Raw genomic sequence first — 17,075 nt, 5'->3', positions numbered from 1 at the left:
TAGTTCTAGCATTGAAGTCCCCTTGCAGAATGACGTCCCCTTGGCCGAGATATTTTATAATATCCTCTTCCAGATCAGACATATAATCCTCATCATTTGTTTGTTCATAATTTTGAGGACTAAAATAGACGGTACCTAGGAAGATATCCTTTTCCGTTCCGAAGTAATTTCGTTTTAATTTGCACCATATAATATTCCGGTTTTCCGAAGGTAAGTACGCGACTCCTTCTGCTACTTTGTTGCTTATATAGAGTGCGATCCCTCCAGAAATTTTTTTACCAGATTTTGGTCTTGTTTTTATGAAATGCTTGAATTTTTCGACAGCTAAATCTGTATTTTGACTAGCATGAATTTCCACAATTCCGAAGATATCATGTTGTTGAATGATATCAACCACCTCTGCTAATTTTGTTTTATTACCGAGCTCTTTGCTATTATGACCGTGGATATTCCACGTACCAATTCTTAAAGACCTCCCAAAATCCCAATTACGAGAAGTTAGTGAACCTGGCATATTGACATTTTCAGTGATTTGGGATGTTTTTTATCCATTTCTGTAGGCTAACCTTACACATTCAGAAATAATTTTTAGGGCTTGTTCTAATTGTTGCTGCTGAGAGTTCATTGGATACTGCTGTCTACCTGTGGGAAGTTGATTAGTTGTGGGTTGCTGATACCCCTGTGGGTTACCTGGGAATGGGCGAAACATCGGGTTGTTTGTTGGTGGACAGTACGCTTGTGGGTTGCCTGTGGGGGCCTGATATCTTGCTTGTGGGATACCTGTGGATCCGCTAGGAGCGCCTTGTCTTCTTTGCTGGAAACGGTTGTTGACTGGGAATTTCCGAGTTACAGCGGGATCCCTTTGTCTAATAAACGCCTCTTAACTAATGAACGCCCCCCCCCCCCCCTTCCCTCGGACCATCGAAATTTAATAAACGCCCCGGGCGTTTTGGGTTCTTTTACGGTACCGTGACGTTTTGGGTCTACCTCAGGTATCCCTGCAATTCTTACCACAGGTATCCCTACATTACCACGCGCCCATCGGCCTCTCACTCTTCACCATTCTTCCCCTGTATAAAATACCACAGGTATTCCTACAATACTTACCACGCGCCCATCGGCTCCGTACTCAAACTTGATGACCCGTCCTTTACGGGTAGTCCTCTTCACCAGCTTTCCCCCGTCGTCATATTCCGAGTTTTCCTTACTGCCATCTGGTAGCCTGGACTCTATCACCTTACTCTGGTTGTTGTACTCGTAGCTGTACCCGTTACCTGCGGGATCTGTGACGTTTAGCGGGATCCCATCCTCATTAAACACGTAGCTCATTGTATTGCCATTTGCATCCTCCGTTGTCATTTTGTGGTCGGGGATGTTGTAGATCTGGGTTTGGATTACCTAGAAATAAAACAGTGAGTGCTTGGGTTAGCAATAGGTGCCTAAAAGGCTTTCGTAACATATATAGCGTATATTCCTTTATTGAAGAATCACAATCTTAGCTTTTTCCAATGATATATATTCGTACACACTCCCACGCCCTCGCAAACATCAGTCACAAGACAAAGGAAATGTCATGTGTATAAACGTTATTGCTATTGTTTTTGTTTTTGTAAAAGTTTGTGGTACACCGTCACAAGTGCCTGTAATCGCCAGCACCCTCTAAACATCTAAATGGCTTTCCGATACCTATAAAAGATAACTAAAACTAAGAAATCATCATACACACATACCTGATCACCATTTATGGTCTTCCTCGTGATTTCCTCCTCAGTCACGAGGGTCTGGGTACGAGCAGGTATGCCGTCAGGCCCAGCGAGTGACACAGGTTTCACCCGCTCATCAAACTGCATCGTCACGCTAGTACCTTTCATTTTATCGGTCGTAATAATAACTCCGTTCCAATCTGACATAAACTCCACATCTTTGAAAATGCTTCCGTCAGACGCAAAGCTTTGTATTCCGCCTAGCAACTCGTACTCGTTGTAAATGTAGCGCAATCTTGCTGCGTTTGGGTAGGTCACGCTGCTGATGTCACGCAACGCGTTGTACGTGTAGCGAGTTGTCATGTGGTTTGTGGTCACGGAGAGCAGCAGGGGGACGTCGGGGTCGTACTCGTACAAGCTAGGATGATGAGAACCATTATTGTAGAAGATAATATGATAACCACCACTATCATCCACCATGACGCAGCCAACTCCACCATCATCATCACGCAGCCAACTCCATAGTAACCACCATCACCATCACGTAGCCAACTCCATAGTAACCACCATCACCATCACGCAGCCAACTCCACCATCATCATCACGCAGCCAACTCCATAGTAACCACCATCACCATCACGCAGCCAACTCCATAGTAACCACCATCACCATCACGCAGCCAACTCCATATTAATCACCACCATCATCACGCAGCCAACTCCATAGTAACCACCATCACCATCACGCAACCAACTCCATAGTAACCACCATCACCATCACGCAGCCAACTCCATAGTAACCACCATCACCATCACGCAGCCAACTCCATAGTGAACACCATCATCACGCAGCCAACTCCATAGTAACCACCATCATCATCACGCAGCCAGCTCCATAGTAACCACCATCACCATCACGCAACCAACTCCATAGTAACCACCATCACCATCACGCAACCAACTCCATAGTAATCAATATCACCATCACGCAGCCAGCTCCATAGTAACCACCATCACCATCACGCAGCCAACTCCATAGTAACCACCATCACCATCACGCAGCCAGCTCCATAGTAACCACCATCACCATCACGCAGCCAACTCCACCATCATCACCATCACGCAACCAACTCCACCACCATCACCATCACGCAGCCAACTCCACCACCATCACCATCACGCAGCCAACTCCATAGTAACCACCATCATCACGCAGCCAACTCCATAGTAACCACCATCACCATCACGCAGCCAACTCCATAGTAATCACCATCACCATCACGCAGCCAACTTCATAGATACCACCATCATCACGCAGCCAACTCCATAGTAACCACCATCACCATCACGCAGCCAACTCAACCATCATCATAACGCAACCAACGCCATAGTAACCACGATCACCATCACGCAGCCAACTCCATAGTAACCACCACCACCATCACGCAGCCAACTCCATAGTAACCACCATCACCATCACGCAGCCAACTCCATAGTAACCACCATCACCATCACGCAGCCAACTCCATAGTAACCACGATCACCATCACGCAGCCAACTCCATAGTAACCACCACCACCATCACGCAGCCAACTCCATAGTAACCACCATCACCATCACGCAGCCAACTCCATAGTAACCACCATCACCATCACGCAGCCAACTCCATAGTAACCACCATCACCATCACGCAGCCAACTCCATAGTAACCACGATCACCATCACGCAGCCAACTCCATAGTAACCACCACCACCATCACGCAACCAACTCCATAGTAACCACGATCACCATCACGCAGCCAACTCCATAGTAACCACCACCACCATCACGCAGCCAACTCCATAGTAACCACCATCATCATCACGCAGCCAACTCCATAGTAACCACCATCACCATCACGCAGCCAACTCCATAGTAACCACCATCACCATCACGCAGCCAACTCCATAGTAACCACGATCACCATCACGCAGCCAACTCCATAGTAACCACCACCACCATCACGCAGCCAACTCCATAGTAACCACCATCACCATCACGCAGCCAACTCCATAGTAACCACCATCACCATCACGCAACCAACTCCATAGTAATCAATATCACCATCACGCAGCCAGCTCCATAGTAACCACCATCACCATCACGCAGCCAACTCCATAGTAACCACCATCACCATCACGCAGCCAGCTCCATAGTAACCACCATCATCATCACGCAGCCAACTCCACCATCATCACCATCACGCAACCAACTCCATAGTAACCACCATAACCATCACTCAGCCAACTCCATAGTAACCACCATCACCATCACGCAGCCAACTCCATAGTAACCACCATCACCATCACGCAACCAACTCCATAGTAATCAATATCACCATCACGCAGCCAGCTCCATAGTAACCACCACCACCATCACGCAGCCAACTCCATAGTAACCACCATCACCATCACGCAGCCAACTCCATAGTAACCACCATCACCATCACGCAGCCAGCTCCATAGTAACCACCATCACCATCACGCAGCCAACTCCACCATCATCACCATCACGCAACCAACTCCACCACCATCACCATCACTCAGCCAACTCCACCACCATCACCATCACGCAGCCAACACCACCATCATCACGCAGCCAACTCCATAGTAACCACCATCATCACGCAGCCAACTCCATAGTAATCACCATCACCATCACGCAGCCAACTTCATAGATACCACCATCATCACGCAGCCAACTCCATAGTAACCACCATCACCATCACGCAGCCAACTCAACCATCATCATAACGCAACCAACGCCATAGTAACCACGATCACCATCACGCAGCCAACTCCATAGTAACCACCACCACCATCACGCAGCCAACTCCACCATCATCATCACGCAGCCAACTCCACCATCATCACCATCACGCAACCAACTCCATAGTAACCACCATAACCATCACTCAGCCAACTCCATAGTAACCACCATCATCATCACGCAGCCAACTTCATAGTAACCACCATCACCATCACGCAGCCAACTCCATAGTAACCACCATCACCATCACGCAGCCAACTCCATAGTAACCACCATCACCATCACGCAGCCAACTCCATAGTAACAACCATCATCACGCAGCCAGCTCCATAGTAACCACCATCACCATCACGCAGCCAACTCCATAGTAACCACCATCACAATCACCATCACGCAGCCAACTCCATAGTAACCACCATCATCACGCAGCCAACTCCATAGTAACCACCATCACCATCACCATCACGCAGCCAACTCCATAGTAACCACCATCACCATCACGCAGCCAACTCCATAGTAACCACCATCACCATCACGCAACCAACTCCATAGTAACCACCATCACCATCACGCAGCCAGCTCCATAGTAACCACCATCACCATCACCATAACGCAGCCAACTCCATAGTAACCACCATCACCATCACGCAGCCAGCTCCATAGTAACCACCATCACCATCACGCAGCTAACTCCATAGTAACAACCATCATCACGCAGCCAACTCCATAGTAACCACCATCACCATCACGCAACCAACTCCATAGTAACTACCATCATCACGCAGCCAACTCCACCATCATCATCACGCAGCCAACTTCATAGTAATCACCATCATCTTCACGCAGCCAACTTCATAGTAATCACCATCATCATCACGCAGCCAACTCCATAGTAATCACCACCATCATCACGCAGCCAACTCCACCATCATCATCATCACGCAGCCAACTCCATAGTAACCACCATCATCACGCAGCCAACTCCATAGTAACCACCATCACCATAACGCAGCCAACTCCATAGTGAACACCATCACCATCACGCAGCCAACTCCATAGTAACCACCATCACCATCACGCAGCCAGCTCCATAGTAACCACCATCACCATCACGCAGCCAACTCCATAGTGAACACCATCACCATCACGCAGCCAACTCCATAGTAACCACCATCACCATCACGCAGCCAACTCCATAGTAACCACCATCACCATCACGCAACCAACTCCATAGTAACCACCATCACCATCACGCAGCCAACTCCATAGTAACCACCATCACCATAACGCAGCCAACTCCATAGTAACCACCATCACCATCACGCAGCCAACTCCATAGTAACCACCATCACCATCACGCAACCAACTCCATAGTAACCACCATCACCATCACGCAACCAACTCCATAGTAACCACCATCACCATCACGCAGCCAACTCCATAGTAACCACCATCACCATCACGCAGCCAACTCCATAGTAACCACCATCACCATCACGCAGCCAACTCCATAGTAACCACCATCACCATCACGCAGCCAGCTCCATAGTAACCACCATCATCATCACGCAGCCAGCTCCATAGTAACCACCATCACCATCACGCAGCCAACTCCATAGTAACCACCATCACCATCACGCAACCAACTCCATAGTAATCAATATCACCATCACGCAGCCAACTCCATAGTAACCACCATCACCATCACGCAGCCAACTCCATAGTAATCACCATCACCATCACGCAGCCAACTCCATAGTAACCACCATCACCATCACGCAACCAACTCCATATTAATCACCATCACCATCACGCAGCCAACTCCATAGTAACCACCATCACCATCACGCAGCCAACTCCATAGTAACCACCATCACCATCACGCAGCCAACTCCATAGTAACCACCATCACCATCACGCAGCCAACTCCATAGTAATCAATATCACCATCACGCAACCAACTCCATAGTAATCAATATCACCATCACGCAGCCAACTCCATAGTAACCACCATCACCATCACGCAGCCAACTCCATAGTAATCACCATCATCACCATCACGTAGCCAACTTCATATTAATCACCACCATCATCACGCAGCCAACTTCATAGTGAACACCGCAACGATGTAATCAACCGTCGCACATTCAGACCAGTTTCTAGGCATTTTAACTTCCCAGGACACTCTGTTCACCACTTGTCTATTTGTGGAGTTTCTTTACACAACAATTCCAATGACTATCGCATCCAGAAAGAGTAGTCAATAAGAAATAGTAATCACCATCATCACCATCACCCACATCATTAAACTTTAACAATAGAACACTAGCTTAAACATAGCCCACATGTTTTGTAATATGAATAAGTTTTATGTAAAAAAAATCAGATCCTCGTACTTTTTTAATAAAAAATATATTTTTGGTTTTGTATAAATAAACGTGAAAATTTCTTGCTTGAGTTTATTAGAGACTAACCTAATCACACTTTCTCCTGTCGCTTTCACAAGCACTGCTTCTCGAATAAGCCCGCGGTCACTAAATTCAACGGTCAGTTCTCCTCCCTCTGAGTACTGCAGCTCACGTGGTAGTCCACTCGGGGTGTATGACGTCACGGTTATGGAACAGTTCTGCGCATGTCCGTACGGGCGGATCTCTTTTAGTCTCTTGGTGCTTGCGTCAAACACGTATGTCTCTGACTCGCCATAAAATATGATGGCTGAAAGATGAGATGATAAAACAGCGTCACAGGGGGAAAAGGCACATTACGTCACAGTGGAACGATGGAGCATTACGTAACAAAGGAACAGTGGCACATTACGTAACAAAGGAACAGTGGCACATTACGTCACAGTGGAACGATGGAGCATTACGTAACAAAGGAACAGAGGCACATTACGTAACAAAGGAACAGTGGCACATTACGTAACAAAGGAACAGTGGCACATTACGTAACAAGGGAATAATAATGGGCTAATAAATGCCCATTATGCCTTCACAGTGGGACAATGGGTTGCCTTTAAAGGTCAGGCAAGTGGTGATTTTAGAGTATTTCAAAAAGTTAACAAAATTAATTACAAAGAGCCAGTCACACCTTTGTTATTGTTATCAACCGATATTGGAAGACAAATTGTGCTATCGGAAGAACCATTGAAAGAAGTATTGTAACTAATTCTCCAAATAAGAAGATATGGATGCTTCTTACTTTGCTAGAATGAAAAAAATGGCTCTTTAAATGACCTGTTTTAGCTTGCTTATCGCACCTTGGAAAGCTATGCTGGATTTCCCACATAATATCAAAATCAAGAAAAATATCTTGTTTCATACTTGGTCAAAGCAGGGAAGTTTAAAAAGGTATGACAAATTTCTAGTTGTTTTGACGCACAAAAGGTAGGTAGTACCGCCCATATAAGGTAGGCAGAACCGCCCATATAAGGTAGGCGGTACCGCCCATATAAGGTAGGCAGAACCGCCCATATAAGGTAGGCAGAACCGCCCATATAAGGTAGGCAGTACCGCCCATATAAGGTAGGCAGTACCGCCCATATAAGGTAGGCAGTACCGCCCATATACGGTAGGCAGTACCGCCCATATAAGGTAGGCAGTGCCGCCCACATAAGGTAGGCAGTACCGCCCACATAAGGTAGGCAGTACCGCCCATATAAGGTAGGCAGTACCGCCCATATACGGTAGGCAGTACCGCCCATATAAGGTAGGCAGTACCGCCCATATAAGGTAGGCAGTACCGCCCACATCAGGTAGGCAGTACCGCCCATATAAGGTAGGCAGTACCGCCCACATAAGGTAGGCAGTACCGCCCATATAAGGTAGGCAGTGCCGCCCACAAAAGGTAGGCAGTACCGCCCATATACGGTAGGCAGTACCGCCCATATAAGGTAGGCAGTACCGCGCATATATGGTAGGAAGTACCGCCCATATAAGGTAGGCAGTACCGCCCATATAAGGTAGGTAGTACCACCCTTATAAGGTAGGTAATACTGTCCATATAAGGTAGGCAGTACCACCCATATAAGGTAGGCAGTACCGCCCATATACGGTAGGCAGTACCGCCCATATAAGGTAGGCAGTACCGCCCATATAAGGTAGGCAGTGCCGCCCACATAAGGTAGGCAGTACCGCCCACATAAGGTAGGCAGTACCGCCCATATAAGGTAGGCAGTACCGCCCATATACGGTAGGCAGTACCGCCCATATAAGGTAGGCAGTGCCGCCCATATAAGGTAGGCAGTACCGCCCACATCAGGTAGGCAGTACCGCCCATATAAGGTAGGCAGTGTCGCCCACAAAAGGTAGGCAGTACCGCCCATATACGGTAGGCAGTACCGCCCATATAAGGTAGGCAGTATCGCCCATATAAGGTAGGCAGTACCGCCCATATACGGTAGGCAGTACCGCCCATATAAGGTAGGCAGTACCGCCCACATAAGGTAGGCAGTACCGCCCATATAAGGTAGGCAGTGTCGCCCACAAAAGGTAGGCAGTACCGCCCATATACGGTAGGCAGTACCGCCCATATAAGGTAGGCAGTACCGCGCATATATGGTAGGAAGTACCGCCCATATAAGGTAGGCAGTACCGCCCATATAAGGTAGGTAGTACCACCCATATAAGGTAGGTAATACTGTCCATATAAGGTAGGCAGTACCACCCATATAAGGTAGGCAGAACTGCGCATATATGGTAGGCAGTACCGCCCATATAAGGTAGGCAGTACCGCGCATATATGGTAGGCAGTACCGCCCATATAAGGTAGGCAGTACCGCCCATATATGGTAATCAGTCCCGCCCATGTAAGGTAGGTTGTACCACCCATATATGGTAGGCGGTACCGCCCATATAAGGTAGGCAGTACCGCCCATATAAGGTAGGCAGTACCGCCCATATGAGGTAGGCAGTACCGCCCATATAAGGTAGGCAGTACCGTCCATATAAGGTAGGCAGTACCACCCATATAAGGTAGGCAGTACCGCCCATATAAGGTAGGCAGTACCGCCCATATATGGTAATCAGTACCGCCCATGTAAGGTAGGTTGTACCGCCCATATATGGTAGGCGGTACCGCCCATATAAGGTAGGCAGTACCGCCCATATAAGGTAGGCAGTACCGCCCATATAAGGTAGGCAGTATCGCCCACATAAGGTAGGCAGTACCGTCCATATAAGGTAGGCAGTACCGCCCACATAAGGTAGGCAGTACCGCCCACATAAGGTAGGCAGTACCGCCCATATATGGTGGGCAGTACCGCCCATATAAGGTACGCAATCACGCTAGTGCACTTGTTTTGCAGTTTCTTTCCCGCCTATTCCAGGCTCTTTTAATGACTTTGCCATACTGACCCTGCGATTCAACGAACACTCTCTGATTATCTCCCGACAGGAACATTGCACTTGATTCTTGTCTTGTGAAAAGAATCTCATCACGGGACATTAATATTCGTACAGCGGATTCCGCCATTTCAGCAACTGAAATCTCCCTGAAAAATGATCTCATATAGTTAGAAGGTTTTAAGCGAGATGCTATGAATTTACATAACAGATGCTTCTCCTGGAATAACACGTCCTTGAATGGAATATGGTTGATGCTTTGCAGGACTAGTCATTAGTTTTCAGGACATAAGGGGAAGGAGATATGAAACATGGGCCACTTGTGACGATTGTTGTATGAGCCCCGTGCCAACATCGACCAGCAATGCTGTTACCGTGCTCAGGTGACCATAAGATAAAGAATACTTTAAAGGAATTGCGATTTGTTCGCCGACAGCCCTAGATGTTTCGCCGACAACCCTGGACATGTCGGCAAAACGGACATGGTTGTCGGCGAAACCACCACTATTTTCGGCGAACAGCTTGTCGCGAATTGTTTTGTCGGCGAAACCACCTGATACCCTTTGGCTGGCCGGTACTGCCCGGTACGGTGTTTTCAGATAACATACCACCAAGGAGCAATCCAGCCGGCGCCAAACACTCCGGTGACACGACGCTTGGTAAGGGCGGGGCTATACGTGCGCTCCAGTCTCAACACCAGAGAACCACGGGAGCCTGTATCCGAGAGGTCCACTGTATCAAGGAGAGGCGACCCTAGCAACGAATGTATGGCAAGATGGTAAAGGGGACCCTAGCAACGAATGTACGGTGATCAGTTAAGGGGGACCCTAGCAACGAATGTACGGTAATCAGTTAAGGGGGACCCTAGCAACAAATGTATGGTAATATGGTAAGATGGACCCTAGCAACGAAAGTACGGTAACCAGTTATGGTGGGACCCCAGCAACGAAAGTACGGTAACCAAATAAGGGGGTACCCTAGCAACGAATGTACAGTAACCAGTTAAGGTGGGACCATAGCAACGAAAGTAAGGTAACCAAATAAGGGGGTACCCTAGCAACAAAAGTACGGTAACCAAATAAGGGGGTACCCTAGCAACGAATGTATGGTAAGATGGTTAGGAGGGCCCCAGCATGAATGTATGGCAAGAAGTCGTCAATGGCTTGCTATTCTGCTGATATTGAATTTGTATTGACAAAGCAACATTTTCATGATAAGCGATAGAGAATACAAACCCAAATGGAGCAACAGAACAGCGACAGATAACTAATTTTTATTTTCATTTTATTTTTTTTATTTTTTTTGTTAGCAACAAAAACATTGAAGACGACAACAGCATCGACGGCGACAACAACATTGATGGTGACAGCAACATTAATGGCGACAACAACATTGATGGTGACAGCAATATCGATGGCAACAACAATAACGATGTCTATGACGATTCGCAGCAAGAAATCAAAAGCAAAAAAATTGTCAACAAACAACTGCAGCGTCTAGCAATGCAACAAAAGTGCTGCGAAAACGCCAACAACAGGACCAATTATAACAGCAGCGACAAGAGCAACAGCAGCGACAAAGAGGATTAAGTTGACAAAAATTTCGAAGGTATCCAAAGCTTCAACATGAGCAGCATAACCTCTGCGATAACGACAATCGACAAACAACGCAAAGGAAGACCTTACAACAACAACAACACCACAGTAGCAGAAGCAGCAATAACAACAACAATAATAACGTCGACGAAACATAACAATGCCAATAGCAACCAAAATAACACAAAGAAATCAACAGCAGCAGCAACAGTTACAACGACACTCACCATATTGTTTTCCATTAGCAAGGTTGACCTGGAACCTGACAAGCTCGTCAACAGACACAATTCGTCTTCCCAACACACTCATCGCCGTGGCCGCAGATCCGAGCCTCTCATTCAGTGACCGCTGAGTTTTTCCCACTGACGACAGAAAGTTTCTCCATACCGGTGCCCAGGCCCACTCTGGCAAGTGACCTGGCCGGAAGTCATCACTGCTATTCAGAAACATGTGTGGTTCGCTGCTACTTATGACGTAATCCACATTGAGCGACGATTGACCGGTAGCGGGGCTGTTGAATAACAACGATATAATAGTAACTTGAACGACTGCACGTGCATGAATAGAATATGAATTGAAAACGACAGTCATTGATATATATGGGCGTGACAATGTCGTTGTTTAAAAAATATCATCAGTATATCATTGTATTAGAATTGAAAATAAAATTGAGATGTTTTAGTCGTAGGATGAGTTGAAATTCTTTATGATTTAAGCGGATTTAAAGTATTACACAGATGAACATCTCGTTTGCATTTTCATAGCCTAGAAACGATTCATTACTTGGGCATAAAGTGATGCAGTAGTATCAGTATCTCAATAGATTAAGCTAAAAATGCCCACGCATGATTTTTTGTGCTTTAGCAATCGAATGGCGTTATTTTGTTGGATGAATGAAATTTTACAATGATTTAATTGGATTAGTTTTGCAACTGAAATCTAATTTGAATTTTTTTTTTTGCTTAACTGGCAGATTCGTCACAATTCGTCACATATGTCGGCTACAGTATACAACCCACCTTCTTATTTGCCGGACTCGGGAGATGACCTGACCGTAACAACCCACCTTCCTTTTATTTGCCGGACTCGGGAGATGACCTGACCGTAACAACCCACCTTCCTTTTATTTGCCGGACTCGGGAGATGACCTGACCGTAACAACCCACCTTCCTTTTATTTGCCGGACACGGGAGATGGCCTGACCGTAACAACCCACCTTCCTTTTATTTGCCGGACTCGGGAGATGACCTGACCGTAACAACCCACCTTCCTTTTATTTGCCGGACTCGGGAGATGACCTGACCGTAACAACCCACCTTCCTTTTATTTGCCGGACTCGGGAGATGACCTGACCGTAACAACCCACCTTCCTTTTATTTGCCGGACTCGGGAGGTGACCTGACCGTAAAAACCCACCTTCCTTTTATTTGCCGGACTCGGGAGATGACCTGACCGTAAAAACCCACCTTCCTTTTATTTGCCGGACTCGGGAGATGACCTGACCGTAACAACCCACCTCTCTTTTATTTGCCGGACTCGGAAGGTGACCTGACCGTAACAACCCACCTTCCTTTTATTTGCCGGACTCGGAAGATGACCTGACCGTAACAACCCACCTTCCTTTTATTTGCCGGACACGGAAAATGACCTGACCGTAAAAACCCACCTTCCTTTTATTTGCCGGACACGGGAGATGACCTGACCGTAACAACCCACCTTCCTTTTATTTGCCGGACTCGGAAGGTGACCTGACCGTAACAACCCACCTTCCTTTTATTTGCCGGACTCGGAAGATGACCTGACCGTAACAACCCACCTTCCTTTTATTTGCCGGACACGGAAAATGACCTGACCGTAAAAACCCACCTTCCTTTTATTTGCCGGACACGGGAGATGACCTGACCGTAACAACCCACCTTCCTTTTATTTGCCGGACTCGGAAGGTGACCTGACCGTAACAACCCACCTTCCTTTTATTTGACGGACTCGGAAGGTGACCTGACCGTATGCACGTGGGGGAAGTATCCCTGCAGGTCCCTCCAAGGGCTGGGCAAGGAAAAGGATAATCTGCGAGTACTCCCCAGGTATGGTCCCTTCTTGTAAAAGACGCCCCTCGGTACCTCCATCAACCGTGAATAAACTCGTAGGACTAACAATATCGGTATCCCCCACATTCTGGTAATTAAGTGTGATGAACCCTTCTTCTCCTGCTCTGAAGGCGCGAGGACTGTTCAGAACCATGGAAATCTTTCCAGGAATTCCATTCACAATAGTCAATGAGTCGTTGAGATAAGCCGATTTTGAGGTGTAAACATCAATGAGTCGCAAGCTGAAGACGTGTCCAACGTCAATCCCGGTGAAGTTGAACGTAATAAAGACCACGCTAGAACTGGAACGATAAATCTCTAGAGCTTTCAGTGTCGTGTTGCTTCCACAGAGATACGCCTCAGACTTCCACGCAAACAGACTGCCCTGGACTTGCAGGGTACTCACCCCGAAGGGTGCCACGCGACCCGGCAACACCCTCGATATTTCAAATTTCGCGATCTTTGCACAGACGGTGGCATGGACTGCCTGTCCACTGACGTCACTTTTACGGAGTAGGACAAAGTAGTCCCCAGCCCTTGTGGATTCGACAACAGCCTCCTGATAAGCAGAAAGAGTGAGCCTGGGTCCTGCGTCGTGAGCATTAGACGTCGCCGGTTTCCCATGACGAAGGTATATGAACTGGGTGGTCTCATTGTTTTTCGCCGACGACGTCACTATTAGCGTCTCATCTACTGGAACATCCGGGACAACAAACACTTCTTTTAATGACGTCACCATCTGGCATTTACCTAGCTCTAGTGTGGGGTAGCTAATGTTGAGGTTGCTGGGGCCGGTTTTTATATTGTTGTCAGGAAACATGTCCCTGATATTGCTTCGGCTTTTGACTAAGCCCCGGTATGTCCCTGGGGCCACAATTGAAAGTGGGCTTTTGATAGAGTAGGAGGCGTCGCCGGTGGCCCCTCCGTTGTAAGGACTGAGGGAGACCCAGTCGCATTTAGGACGTCCGACTGCTGTATCCTCTATTTGCCATGTCTCGTCTTGGGATAAATAGACTGTATCGCACTTGTAGCCTTGAGCCTGGCGAGAGCCGTTATTCCGCAGCCTCCAGTTGACTTCAAGATCTGAAACAATCAGAGGGTAGCTCATCATTGCAAAAACCCTAAAACAGCAAATCCCCTAAATGTAACAATCATATTAGCCCAATCGCGAATACTTACAGAACTCGACAATACAGATCATTGAATCAGATATTAACGATTGATGGTGGTCGCTATGTGCAATAGCTGGTGACATTTCCAATCACAAGGAAAATTATTCACCACCTTTTGGGGAAAGGAAGCTGGGCCGACTTTATGCAGAATTGCAGCAATAGGCTGAATTACTCTGGATTTATATTACACTGGGTCTTATTCGGACTGCTATATACGGCGCATTGTGCTGCCACGCAGTTTACACCATTTCTGCTCGCTACGTAAAAGCTCTCTACCCTTTTTGCTTTCATCCTATAACCAGCTACACGGAATACAGTACATACCGGATCCCATGCCTAGAGCGGATGGCGCAGTCATGACCTCGGATACCAGTAAGTCAGTAGAAGGTGCGCTCTCGACTTCGGTTAACACGAACGCCAAGTTATCACCTTCATCTTCCTCATAAACCCTGTCATCACTGTCAACTGCCAGTAAGGTGTAGTACTGGCCCCGTAGGGTGTCGAACGGTATGAACACACTTTGTGTGACCGTCACGGACGAATCGCTACTTAGTTTAGACGGTGTCTGAAATGAGCCGAGCTTTAGATCGAATGGGTCGAGAAGAGTGTCTTCACTGAGATACAACGCATTGAAGAAACGGACATTCGTTGCGCCTTCCCCTTTATTGGTTACGTTATAGGAAATATTGAAAGGTTGTCCACCGCGAGTAGTGAGTATCGCTGCATTGAATGATCCTATTAGATTGGCCAACCGGTCTTTTCTGGTTTGAACCGGTTTCGAGCTGGCACCTGCAACACCAGGAGAACCCATGCGGTTATAGATATCAGTGTACGCGTAAAAGTAGACAGGTGATCCCGCAGTGTAGGGTACTTCTATGTCAGCGGTCACTCTATACTGGCCACCCACCGCCAGGCCTCCAGTATGCGTGACCTGAGCCAGTCGTGTGCCGCTACCGATGACGTCATGGGACTCTGCACCAGGCGTGTTGTAAATGTAAACTGCGTCTATCCATGAGTCTTTGGGCGCGTCCACATACCCAACATTCAATACCTCGAACTCTAACGTGAACCTTTTTCCCAACGTGATGTTGGAGTCTTGGCTTATGATCTTCACTTCTAGTTTAGGCGACGGGGCTCGTGATAAGTCGAGAGCAATGGATGATGCTCCATCATTTTCTCTCATGCCACGGAGCTTTTCCTTTAACTTAAACAAAAAAAAAGGGTCATTGACAAGCGTATGATTTTGTATAGTGCACTTGTTTGTTGTTGATCCATAAAGCCATGGTTTATAGCCAACATTCCATGGTTTATAGCCAACATTCCATGGTTAATAGCCAACATTCCATGGTTTATAGCCAACATTCCATGGTTAATAGCCAACATTCCATGGTTAATAGCCAACATTCCATGGTTTATAGCCAACATTCCATGGTTAATAGCCAACATTCCATGGTTTATAGCCAACATTCCATGGTTTATAAGCAACATTCCATGGTTTATAGCCAACATTCCATGGTTAATAGCCAACATTCCATGGTTTATAGCCAATATACCATGGTTAATAGCCAACATTCCATGGTTAATAGCCAACATTCCATGGTTTATAGCCAACATTCCATGGTTAATAGCCAACATTTCATGGTTTACAGCCAACATTCCATGGTTAATAGCCAACATTCCATGGTTTATAGCCAACATTCCATGGTCAATAGCCAACATTCCATGGTTAATAGCCAATATTCCATGGTTAATAGCCAACATTCCATGGTTAATAGCCAACATTCCATGGTTTATAGCCAACATTCCATGATTAATAGCCAACATTCCATGGTTAATAGCCAACATTCCATGGTTAATAGCCAACATTCCATGGTTAATAGCCAACATTCCATGGTTAATAGCCAACATTCCATGGTTAATAGCCAACATTTCATGGTTAATAGCCAACATTCCATGGTTAATAGCCAACATTCCATGGTTTATAGCCAACATTCCATGGTTAATAGCCAACATTCCATGGTTTATAGCCAACATTCCATGGTCAATAGCCAACATTCCATGGTTAATAGCCAACATTCCATGGTAAATAGCCAACATTCCATGGTTAATAGCCAACATTCCATGGTTTATAGCCAACATTCCATGGTTAATAGCCAACATTCCATGGTTTATAGCCAACATTCCATGGTTTATAAGCAACATTCCATGGTTTATAGCCAACATTCCATGGTTAATAGCCAACATTCCATGGTTAATAGCCAACATTCCATGGTTTATAACCAACATTCCATGATTAAAAGCCAACATTACATGGTTTATAGCCAATATTCCATGGTTAATAGCCAACATTACATGGTTTATAGCCAAC

The 17,075-nt window shown here is 46.6% G+C and overlaps 1 protein-coding gene across 3 annotated transcripts in view; it reads right to left on the bottom strand.

Annotated features, from left to right (window-relative positions):
* LOC116611783 overlaps positions 1-17,075 on the bottom strand; it is a 76,113-nt gene that overhangs the window by 26,576 nt on the left and 32,462 nt on the right. For all 3 annotated transcript variants that reach the window (XM_048734603.1, XM_048734602.1, XM_048734601.1), the window contains exons 21-28: positions 15,032-15,911; positions 13,415-14,618; positions 11,676-11,959; positions 10,462-10,606; positions 9,866-10,002; positions 6,986-7,226; positions 1,731-2,121; positions 1,108-1,398 (exon numbers count right to left, since the gene is read on the bottom strand). In XM_048734603.1, coding sequence (XP_048590560.1) covers positions 1,108-1,398; positions 1,731-2,121; positions 6,986-7,226; positions 9,866-10,002; positions 10,462-10,606; positions 11,676-11,959; positions 13,415-14,618; positions 15,032-15,911 — 3,573 coding nt within the window. The remainder of the gene's footprint in view (positions 1-1,107; positions 1,399-1,730; positions 2,122-6,985; positions 7,227-9,865; positions 10,003-10,461; positions 10,607-11,675; positions 11,960-13,414; positions 14,619-15,031; positions 15,912-17,075) is intronic.

The sequence above is a fragment of the Nematostella vectensis genome, chromosome 11 (assembly GCF_932526225.1).
Source record: "Nematostella vectensis chromosome 11, jaNemVect1.1, whole genome shotgun sequence".
Classification (NCBI taxonomy): Eukaryota; Metazoa; Cnidaria; class Anthozoa; order Actiniaria; family Edwardsiidae; genus Nematostella; species Nematostella vectensis.
The sequence above is the reverse complement of the archived record's forward strand: the minus strand, read 5'-3'. Positions and strand labels throughout refer to the sequence as shown.